Source organism: Trachemys scripta, chromosome 6 (genome assembly GCF_013100865.1).
Source record: "Trachemys scripta elegans isolate TJP31775 chromosome 6, CAS_Tse_1.0, whole genome shotgun sequence".
Lineage (NCBI taxonomy): Eukaryota > Metazoa > Chordata > Testudines > Emydidae > Trachemys > Trachemys scripta.
The window spans coordinates 70,835,943-70,848,456 of NC_048303.1; the positions used below are offsets into that span (position 1 = coordinate 70,835,943).

The 12,514-nt window shown below is 39.9% G+C and overlaps 1 protein-coding gene across 4 annotated transcripts in view; it reads right to left on the minus strand.

The window, feature by feature from the left end:
* The window catches only part of DTWD2 (DTW domain containing 2), a 187,690-nt gene that overhangs the window by 114,293 nt on the left and 60,883 nt on the right, over nt 1-12,514 (minus strand). For all 4 annotated transcript variants that reach the window (XM_034773752.1, XM_034773750.1, XM_034773751.1 and 1 more), the window contains exon 2: nt 1,530-1,620. In XM_034773752.1, the coding sequence (XP_034629643.1) occupies nt 1,530-1,620 (91 nt within the window). The remainder of the gene's footprint in view (nt 1-1,529; nt 1,621-12,514) is intronic.

Below are 12,514 nucleotides of genomic sequence, written 5' to 3' on the forward strand. Positions count from 1 at the left end.
TTCTCTCAGTTGAAATGTCATCTTGATTTTCTCTGGAACGGATAAAGTGTAACAATAAAAAAATCCCACAATCCTCAGGATTCAACTGGGGATGCTATAAGGAATAAGTGAAGGTGAGCTAAAGGCACCAGATCTATGCATGAGGATATTAAACCCAGAAGATTATTGGTCTTAAATTTCCTTCACAGAAGTTAGACATAGTGATCACTAGCTTTGCAGGAAGCATTGTTTGGAACCGAGACATGTACAGTATGGCTTACATTCTTTTAACTCCATTAAGGGCTCAGACTTGAGCCATGCTGCATTCCTTTGCTTCTGACCAGACAGCAGACTGTTCTACACTGCTGGAGATTCCTCTAACAAGGCTGGGGGAAAGAAGTGGTAAAACAAATAGGTGTACGGTCAACACAGCTAACTCTATGCCACATCCCCAAGTCCCCAGCACAGGCTCCTGTCCTGAAGAGCTTAAAATCTAAATAGACAAGACAGACAGAAGGTGTGAGGGAAAAGAGACACAGAGAGGTAAAGTGACATCTCCAAGGTCACACAATAGGTAAGCAGCCAAACCAGGACCAGAACCCAGGCCTCTTAACTTCCAGTCCAGTGCCCCAACCATTAGACCACAATGCCTCTCCAAATTGGGTGCAACTAACGTAATTCCATCATTTAGATGGCCAGGAGAATGTATCATCCTTAATTCAGGAGACACATGAAATTGTTATTAGAAATCTTGCTATTAGGTTTACACAGTTATTAGGGCCCATGATTTTTTTGAAGGCATGAAAGAAGCAAAAATGTAGAAAAATATGATCAACACTTGGGAGGATCCTTACAAAAAACACAGATCACTGGGAATTCTTGAGGAGCTAAGTACAGGTTATCAGAAAACATTAAGAATACCAAAGAGAACAAATAGGTAGTCTGTTTCTTTTAGGAGTCACTTATGTGCTTCATTAAATACTTTATTTATTTATTTTTGAAATAGTAGATCTAGTAGACCAGATAAGTAACTGTGCTTTCCTGTAGTCTTCTCCTTGCTACAACATTTAAGGCCATTACCTCAGATTGATTATTTGATTTATATTGTTAAATATTAATAGATTAATACAGAATAATAAAAGCTAAACACAGATCTCCTATGACTAAAATATATTCATGCTTCAACTGTCTCCAGACCAGTAGGCACGTACTATATACGGGCTCACTCCTAAATCCTTACTTACACAAGTAGCCCCATTGACATAATGAGACTGCTTATGTGAGGAAAGATTTCTTACACATAAGGATTTCAAGAATGGGCCATGATTCGAGAGGAGGGGAAAAAATTAGGAAGATAATGACAGATTTTAAAAATAAAAGAATAAATGACGTTAACAAATCGTGTGAACTAGTTGTTCAGCTTTATAGCTATTTTCAAAGATGAAGTTGTTGCACATGTCTGAACAAGATTGTTTCCTCTTGCCCTCTCTCACACCCTTTGCTATTGAAGCTTCTTGCTGAACTCTGACAATTCCCATAGCCTTACTCACCTCCGCTGGATGCTGAATTATATACAAGCAGGTGGAGACTTTTAGAGGATGTACAGGGAAGAATGGACACAAACACACCTTCTGAGGACGGCTACAGGATGGAAAGGGGAAAAAAACATTGGCAATTAGTCATACACACTATAAACTTTATTACGTAAAACATGTATCCCTTCTCAAGAGCTGTGTTAGTACTTTCCTGTACAACAAACTGCACCTATACAAACCTTCTGACATAAACTTTCTGTTGCTGATATTGCTATTATTTGTAAAAACAAACAAGACTGTATTTAAATAGACTTTGGAGAGCAGTGTTCAGAAACATGCTCTAGAAAATTCAGTTGGGATTAAGGCACTTCAAAGAATTCATTTTCAACCTGTTCAAGATAAACAATTTATAAGTGGCTATGCCCTGACCAAGTGAGAAATCAACCACTATCTTCCATCCCAAATAAAGGATTCAATAATATAATACAAAGCACAGAGAGGAAGGCATATTTGTATGCACAACAAACCATAGACATCCCAAATATATTATTTTGTTGTAATTATTTACTATTCCACACTATATTCATCAGAAATGTAGAAACAAAGGAAGACATGGTCACTGTTTCAGAAACGTACAGTCTGAAAGACACAAACAGTACAAAACAAATCAGCTGTTTAAAACTGTTCTGTACTCGGCAAAAGGTCTTATAGAAGACTTGAATATAGAAAGACAGTGATTTGAACATTATTATTGTTATTTGGTACACAAGAAGAGCAGGTTGGAGGTCCAGGCACTGGGAGCAGCACAGAATGGGACACAGTGTAATATAGTGGAGCAGAGATAATATCAGAGGATAAGAATGATGTCAGTAAATTGGGTCATAAGCTAACCAACAATAAATAAATAAAAAACAAATATCGCTACTAGCGTATTACAATTGGTGACAAAAAACGAACAAAAAAAAACCCAAATTATTTTCCTTGTGACAACAAGATTTAAAAAAACAGGATCATCTAAATAATTTTTTTCCCCTTAGGCAAAAAAAGAAAAAGAAGCGGCTAAAAGTCATTATTTCCATAGTAAACCTAAGGTCCCCATTTCCAACTACTCCTTGTGGTCAACGTGTTTTTCCCCTGTAACATTTACTGACCACACCCGCATACTTTCACCGTATGTTTTTATACTGATATGTCTTCACTGCAAAGTTAACTTGAGTTATTTTCCTGAGTTAACCACTGATCTAAGCTCTCAACCTTTTTTATCATTGTGTGTTATCTGGGCCGCATGGGCCAGGTGGCAAGGCAGCGGCAGCATGGACCCCGACCCTGGACCCCTGCCGCGCGGGGCCAACTGCCTGCTCCAGACCCCACCGTGCAGGGCCGGCTGTTTGCCCAGACCCTACCACACTGGGTGCCAGGGTAGCCCGGACCCCACCGCGCCAGGCAGCGGGGAACCTGGACTCTGCCATGCGGGCCGGCCTTTAGCACACACCTGAGTTGGACTACAGCAATGTACTAATTGGGCCGTATGCAGCCCCGTGGGTTTAGAACTGCGGGCTTAGATTGAGAGAGCAGTTGCATTGCAAAAAGACTCTGGTGGCTATGTCTGCACTGGCGCTGCACACACTAGAGTGTGGCACTAAGACTTCTGGGGGCAAAGCTGATAGCCCTTTGCACTGCAGTAAGCTGCAATGCTCTATGAATTCTCAGTGAGTTGTGAGAATACTTTTCTGTCCTTTTTGAGCACACAAGAGGAACTGTCGGAAGGCACTAGCAGAGGACTAGCAACATTCAAGTGGAGTTAGCCTACATCCATGCAACAGCATGGTAGTATTAACAGCTGACGAGTTGTGCTAACTTGACCTTTAGCCTATACATCCCAACAGGCCAGTTAAAAGCACCATCAGACTAAAATTAAGGGGTTTTGTGTCTGGACAGGACTCAAATTAAAGACAATCCTGAGTTTAGTACGCAATGAAGGCCTTTAGCCCTTCAGGTCCTGAAGTGTTTCAATTCAGTTACATCTTGCCCCAATTTCAGACTGCCTCTCACCAGAGATCTTAAATTTATGTTAATCTAGGATTTACACCACCATAAGTCCAGAAACTACCTCTAGAAAGCTTTGTTGATTAGGGGGGAAAAAGCAAAAATAAAAGCTTACATAGTATAAGTAATAGACTTACAAAGTAACTAGTGAGAACATTTTATCCTAAGTTAACCAAGCATATGTTTCCGCTTTCTTTGCGATCAGACTCTATCAGCCTTTTTTCATCAGTGAAACCTATCCTACTCTATTAGCTGTGATATTTAGCTGTATATAGCCCACATTACCATTAAAGCCATTCAAGTTTTTTTAGTATTAGTGCACAGACATTACCAAATTTGAAAGAGAGACCATTAAGTTTGGTGCTCAACTTGAGACACCTCGGGCCTGATTTAAATAGGTTGAACATCTATTTCTCATTTTCAGATGTGCTGAGACTAAGTATCTCAAGATGGGTTCATATGAACAGGGAAATGGTTTTGATGATTTAGCTTATTTCTTCATTTCAACACTTTTGAGTAAGTTTATGGAAGTTGCTCCAGCAAAATGTATTGTTGTCTTATTTTTCATATTTCCTCTTATGAAACACACAACACTTCAGAAGGGACCCTAGATAGGTGTTAAGTATAGATTAAAACCTTTCTGAATACTACTGGATTATAACAGAGTATAACTGCAAATAGGTGCAACCCCCAACAGGTTTTTTTGCTGTCTTTGCCTTGAATGTTTAGATACTTTTCTTACTGGTCATAACTTTTAAGTTCTTGTACTTCCCTGCAATTAAATTCTTAATTACTTCCATTAAATATATGATTTCTCTCAGATATTACCCAGCTCACTGCATTAAGAAGTTAATAGTTAAGGTTTTCCCGTTACAACATTTTCTGTAGAAAAGATTTAGTAGTAAATACCCACTGAATAAATCAGTTTCAAAACAATAAATTCTTAACTTCCAAACTCCAATTCAAAGAGCTACATTTCCCCCCAACTTCTATAAACTGAAGTAAATGGCATCCAGTGAATCCTGAACTATATTTGTTATAATTAAATTTCTCAGACACAATTTACTTTGTTTCTTGGTCTCCATTTCATATAAAAACCCCTCCTTTCTGTTGCTTTTTGCATTTTTCACACTTGGTTGTATTTTTGGTTGGTGAATTTTCAACTTTGTTAAAATTTAATAAAAGGAAATTCTAAACAAAGAAAGCAAGTATTTTCATATTATAAACTCAGCCCTGTCCATCTGTAATTTGATTTGAAGGAAATGGAGCACAAAGTATTGCAAAGTATTTTTTCAATAAAACTTAATTACTTACATGTGTATATACACATCATTTAAGTTTAGGCACCCAATTAGGCACCTAATTATGTTGACTATATCTTTGTACAACCCTACTCTGGGGGCACCACGCTTATTTCTGTGCTCTCATTTTGATGCCTCATGGTTACTGTGCTTTTAGGGGCAATTCCCTACATACAGCCCACATTACTAGCCTGCAAACTGTGGGGCTCCTAAGGGGTAGCAGTGGGAAAGGAAAAACTTTCCATTGGACTACAGAATGGCAGAAATCCTGTTCCACAACCACAAATGTAGCCTCAAGGTTACAGAAGCCTACACTCTGAAGGCCATCTAGGCAAAAGGAGTATTTTGTATCTTTTTGTTTGTTTGTTTTAAGTTTGTGGGCACAATCCTGCAATGCACAGCAGGCTGAAGTCAAAACTGAGTAGGAGTTGCAGCCTTGGAGCCAAAAAGAAAAACACGAGAAGAGTGGTCTGTGCCTAGTCCAGAGGGAAGAGGTCTCTCCAGGGACTCCTTCTGCCCAAGTGTGCCCTGTGGCTATGGCTCTCTTCAGGGAGAATAAAGATTGGTGGAAAAGGAACATTTGTGTCTACATCAACAAGGGCAAACTAAAGGTTTACTTCGGGATGTGAACAGTTTTACTTGTATATCTGTTTATCTGTAATTTCACTATGGTTCAGAATTCTCTCAAGATGTTGTTTCCTCTATTTTCCCTTATAGCATTCCAGTATCTGGAAAATTATTATAAGGCAATGCCAGGCAGTGATACCAACCCCAGGCCACACCAGTGTAAGTACAATACCTTACTGGTTTACGTCTAGTAAAAAGTGTTAAATGTTCTGAAATTGTCTAATGAGGTCACTCCGAATTTTCTTCACATGCTGGAGCAGAAGGTCACTCCCACCGTTTTTTAATCTAGTTTATTTTAAAATGTAAAAAGTTAAAAAAAAACTAATGTTGAAATTGAAAGATACATTTTGTTTATTTATAATACATTGTGTGCAGTTTCTTGTTTAGTGTTGCCCAACATAGCTAAGACCAGCCAAGCAATGTTTCCCTTTTCCTGCTGTGAATCGTGGTCACAGGGCAGGAATGCTATAAAGGTGAAGATGCAGAAGGCCATAAAATAGGCTGGTATATGAAAACCCTTTCTCACAATCTCCTTCTAATCTCCATTCTCACACAAATAAAATCTATGTATATCCAGGCCATAGATGTGCTCTTCTGAGGCCTAATTTTCAACCTGTCAGAACATGCCCATAGGGCTGTTGAAATCAGGCACCATTCTGAGGATGCAAATAAGTACACACCTTCAGGTCTCAGTGCCTCCCCTCAAATGATTCTTTGGAAGTGTAGCCTTTTAGCTTTATTCTGAATATATGCATTTAACCAGTTTTAATATTTACAATGAACTCAGACAGTTCATCCCATGATAAAGAGCAACCTAAGCAGAACAAGATAACTGCGTTTTTATATTCTGAATTTGTAAACTTTCCTGGCCAAAAACCCATGTGAAGGTAAGTGTGTCACAACATGTGTTTTAGAAACCGTATTTGCAATTTTAAAAGGAAGCTGATGTTTTTGAACTATTATCACTAGTGGCAACATCATCATGTTCTAAAGCATATTGCGAAGGTCAGGCACAGACTCAATATTTTCGAGGAAATGCAGCTGGCCAAATGTAGATGGATGCTTCAAATTCAAGTTAAACAGATTGCTTCCCCATCTAAGTCAAAACACCACAGACCTTAAGGTCAAAGCACACCTGACAAAGCTGGACAGCGTCCATACAGTTATCCCTTTCCATTTCACATACTTTATACTAATAAAAACTCATTAAATACACATTAAAACAGTATTCAGGGATTATGTTATGCCGGGACTTGGCATGGAGAGTTTAAAACTGTGAGCAAATATATTTTGGAAAATCTGAACAAAAATTTACTTTTGCTACTTTTATGTTTAGAGGGCAAATAGCATTACGGCTTCAGTGCTTTTTCACAAACAAGTAAAAAACAATTTGTTTTTTACATTAAATTTTGCAGGCTACAACTGCAGTTTTCCAACATTAACTACTACATTCATTTTTCAGGATTTAAAACAAATGAATACAATGGCAACAATTGGCACCAAAATTAACTACCCACCAAATTTCTTTGCACCTTTATTTTAGCTATAAACTCTTTGGGATGCTGGATATGTTGGGGAGCTTTTCTCTCACACTCCCAGTGTTCCAGTGGTGTCTCCTTACAACTACTACCAGCTAGCTCAGAGGCAGAAGGAACTATCCCTCTTCCCTCAACCAAAAGTGCAGAGGCCCTTTAAAATGGTGGGGACTGCAGTGCACACAAGAGTTAGCTTAATCTGCTACAGCTTTCCCCCTCCATTCTCTTGAGCAACAGTGTTAGAAACTAGTTCTGGATAAGTAAAAAAAGAAGATAAAAGCCAGACATTTAACCACTTTTTTTCCTAAATAATAATCGCCTTAAGGCTGACGGACAACCTGTAGGCCACGTTTCAACTCCATACAATCTGAGATACAAGAGGGAAAACTACTGCAAGAAGAGTTATAACAAAAGATGATTGGACCCAAGACAATGAAACCTGTGTAAAAAATTGCCCTTATTAGGCAACCCGTTCTCCCCAAAAAATCTGCCTCACCTTTGGTAGAAGACTACTTCTCTATAACAACCCATTACTGATACCTTAAACTACATCTCAAAGTCTGGCAAATGGTTACACCAGCAGTCCCCAATTTGGCTAGGACTATTTCACATTTAACAAACCATTATTGACATTCCTGTGTCCCAGCACAGTTGGCAGCTGGCATATGAGGCAGGCCCTTCTAAATGCCCCATGGGCTGCTGTGCTGAAAAACCTGAATGACTGTTTCACCTTCACCTTGTCTGATGCTGTATTACCTGGTCCCCTTTCCATGGAAGGCAACCCCGAGAAGCCCAAGGCACCTATATTCTGGAGGAATGCCTGGTAGTGTGTATGACAACTTTGGAGCTATACTGACAAGGAGCAGTATCCTTGTCAGTGCCTCTGCACAGATGGCCCTGGCCTTCTGTGGATCTGTGTGGCTGATGGATAGGGCCTGCTGCTCATTCTGTGGGTTAGTATAACCATGTGCCCCTCATGAACTGATGACAATAATTCCCTCAGAGGATTTGTCATTGGAGTCTTCTTGCCAGTTTTACCACACAACAGGGCAATCCATTTGTCCTTTAAAATATATATATATATATCCTAGTATTACACACACCCTGCAGTGTTTTAATGTGTAAAATATTCTTATAGGGTACTGCCTGCATTTGAAGGAAATGAAGGGCAACTGTGTGTGTGTGTGTGTATATATATATATATATACACACACACACACACACACACACATACACACACACACACACAGTTGCCCTTCATTTCCTTCAAATGCAGGCAGTACCCTATAAGAATATTTTACACATTAAAACACTGCAGGGTGTGTGTAATACTAGGATATCACCATTTCTCAGGATGCAGCAATAGCCCAGTACAACTCTGACATGTCTTATTGCTTAACTAAATTACGAATATAGGGAGGTAGGGGGTTTTGTTGGTTTTTTTTTTTTTTTTTAACCGCCTTGTTTGAAGCAAGTATTGTGGCTTTAATTTTTTCCAAAGCATCTCTTGTTCCCCTCAAGTTTACTCACACCAATTCATTTAAAGAAGCTGAATTCCCAGATAACATCAAAAGTGATAAAATGTGGTTTAAAGACATACATAAAAAAAAAAAACATACATTTTTTTACTCTTGGAACAGCCTCCCAATTAAGTCTATGCCAAAAGCCCTCCCTTCCCTCCTTTGAATAGCTTCTGAAAATCCATCTGTTCTGCAAAGCATTACAGCTCTAATGATCACATGTGCCTTTCTGTATTTTTGCTGCACTGCATGGTCCCTGCTCATGCTTATTTTGCGCTAGATCCAACACTCTGCTCAGGTAAAAAACTCACTAAAGTTTATTTGGTTTAAATATGGAAAGCACCATTTAACCCCTGAATTGCAAGATCTTTAGGGCTTGATTTTACGCTCACTGAAATCAATGGCAAAGCTCCCACAAACTGCAGCAGTTCAGGATCAGGCTGTCTATGCAGGGTTTCTGTTAACTATTTGAAACACTATTTATTATTACATTTACGGTTTGATACAAAACCATTTGAAGCCAAAGGAAAGACTCCTATTGACTTCAATGAGTTTTGTATTATATCCTTAAATAACTGTGAAGATACATACCTCTAGTAAGAAACTCATTCATCTGTGTAAATCAAGCACCATATCTATTTTGCAATATGTTAGCCAGTTTCTTCCTGGCCTTTCAGTATAAAAATCTAACGTTGTAATCTAAATATGTGCTATACCCATTATTTAAGTGTTATTTTTAGATGACCCAGCTAATTGGACTACTTATACATTTTGGACCAGATTCTCTGGTCTATGAAACTCACTTTGTATCTTATGTAAAGAGACTAGAGCATTGCCTTGGAAAATCCCCCTTCCCCTTCCGTAGAGTGACTCTCCACCAGCTGCTATCACCACCTCCTGCCTCAGAACTCTGATAAGCAGGGTGGGGAGATTCAGGGTACCTCAGGGTGCAGAAGAGAGGGCAGAGAGCATGGCAGAGAAAGAGGCCTTGGCTACACTTGGGAATTCGCAGCGCTGCCGCGGCAGCGCTGCGAAGCGCAAGTGTAGTCGTGCCACTAGAGCTGTGGGAACTCTCTCGCAGCGCTGTATGTACTCCACCTCTCCGAGGGGAGTAGCTTGCAGCGCTGCGAGCAAGCGTGCAGTGCTGCAGGCTCTGATTACACTGGCGCTTTACAGCGCTGCACTCGGGGGGGGGGGGCCGTTTTCACACCCCTGAGCGCAGCAAGTTGCAGCGCTGTACCGCGCCAGTGTAGCCAAGGCCTAAATGAGGCTCTGCTATGGCCCATTTCTCACTGGTGATAGATCCCAGCCTGAGGGATGTTAAATCAGAGGCACAAGCTAAAGCTGCCCTCTGCCCTTGTCAGCCCTTCTCTCCGCTGCGCCCTCGGGTGCAGTCAAACCATTTATTTGATATGGCAAAGGCACACTTAATATCAATAGAAATATTAAAATAGAAATTTTACCTATTACTATCTCCATATAAATAATTTTCCAGATATAAATAATTATGTTAAAGACACTTTTCTGTATCATGTAAACCTTTGTAGTGATTACAAGTTTCTTTTTAAAGCTGACTGTAGAGTTATGTAGGGACAGGTGTATAGCATAGTGAGTACAATTTTCAAAACATTTCCTATTATACTTGGTTCCCAACATAAATCAGAAGCAAGTTGAGTTTTGCTTCCTATGAAAAGTTAAACAATGCTGAAGCAGAAGCATTCAGTCTTTCTATACTGTAGTCTGTATATATGATGGAATATATCATAGATAATTTTCTGAAGAAAGTGACACATTACAGAATGTTCTCTCTTTAAATGCAGTATTATATGAAAAATGTTATTTGCAAATAAATGATACATAACTGAGCTGCAAAACAATCATATTTAAAAGCTATTTTAAGTAGTATTGCTAATGATGTTTTTATATTTATTGATACAATTAGTGAATTAATGAATCCATGATCAGAAGCTGTACATTGCTGTAATAAGATGTATCAGACATTTGCTGCCCCCTACTGGAGGCCCTCCTTCATACACTGCACTCAAAGTAGTGTTTTTAGAAGAGGCCTCCCAGGATCTGGTGCTAGCAGAAGTAGCGAGACTTGGAACTACAGCGGCTAGATGGCCAGGAGAAGGCAGAGACCAATCAGGGCCCAGTAGACTAGATAAAAACAGCTGGTTGCTTCTTTCGAAGGCCATGTCTGGGTAAGGCTGCAACAAGGGAGGAAGGCTCTCCCTGTCTAAAATCTAACAAACATAAACTGGTCAGGAGACCTAACGCTGACAATATTTTGGCTGGATCAACAAAGGACTGTTTTATGTTATATATATGGAGATATCCCATCTCCTAGAACTGGAAGGGACCTTGAAAGGTCATCAAGTCCAGCCCCCTGCCTTCACTAGCAGGACCAAGTACTGATTTTGCCCCAGATCCCTAAGTGGCCCCCTCAAGGATTGAACTCACAACCCTGGGTTTAGCAGGCCCATGTGCAAACCACAAGGCTTGGAATCTGAGGGGAGCATGGGGCGTTATAGCAGGCATAAGGGAGAGACAAGAGAGAACAGGGCGGGGGGGGAGAGAGAAATCAGATCAGTATCTTAGATGTCTGTATACTAATGCAAGAAGTATGGGTAATAAGCAGGAAGAACTTGAAATGCTAGTTAATAAACGTAACTATGACATAGTTGGCATCACAGAGACTTGGTGGGATAATACGCATGACTGGAATATTGGTACAGAAGGATACAGCTTGCTCAGGAAGGACAGGCGGGGGAAAAAGGGAGGAGGTGTTACCTTATATATTAAAATATATACATTTGGACTGAGGTTGAAATGGAAATAGGGGACAGACTTGTGGAATGTCTCTTGGTAAGGACAAAAGGGGTAAAAAAACCAGGGTGATGTCATGTAGGGGTCTACTACAGACCACCTAATTATGAAGAAGAGGTGGATGAGACTTTTTTTAAACTAACAAAGTCATCCAAAGCACAGCACTTGATAGTGATGGGGTACTTCAACTACCTAGACATCTGTTGGGAAAATAACCCAGCAGGGCACAGATTGTCCAACAAGTTCTTGGAATGCATTAGAGACAATTTTTTATTTCCAAAGGTGGAGAAAGTTAATAGGGGAGAGGCTGTTCTAGCTTTGATTTTGACAAATAGGGAAGAACTAGCTTAGAATTTGAAAGTGAAAGGCAGCTTAGGTGAAAGTGATTATGAAATGGTAGAGTTCATGATTCTAAGGAATGGTAGAAGGAAAACAGCACAATAAAGATAGTGGATTTCAAGAAAGCAGACCTTAGCAAACTCAGGGAGTTGGTAGGTAAGATCCCATGGGAAGCATGTCTAAAGCCTGGTCTACACTGCCACTTAAGTTGATGTAAAAAAACCCACTCATGGGTGTGAAAAAAAATCACCCCCGAGCGACATAGCTTACATCGACCTAATGCGGTGTCTACACCACTATGTTGGCAGGAGAGACTCTCCCACCAACTTACCTTCCGCCTCTTGAGGAGGTGGACTACTGAAGTCGATGGGAAAGCACTTTCCCATCGACTCATCACGTCTTCACCAGACCCACTAGCGCGCAGTATAGACAAGCCCTAAGGGGAAGAACAGTTCAAGAGAGTTGGCAGTTTTTCAATGAGACATGGGCACAAGAGCAAACTATCCCACTGCACAGGAAAGATAGGAAGTACGGCAAGGGACCACCCTGACTTAACCAGAAGATCTTCAATTATCTGAAACTGAAAAATTAGTTCTACAAAAAATGGAAACTAGGTCAAATTACAAAGGATGGATATAAACATAAAACACAAATATGTAGGGACAAAATTAGAAAGGCCAAGGCACAAAATGAGATTAAACTAGATAGAGACATAAAGGGTAACAAGAAAACATTCTACAACTACATTAGAAGCAAGAGGAAGACCAAGGACAAGGAAGGCCCTTTACTCAATGAGGAGGGAA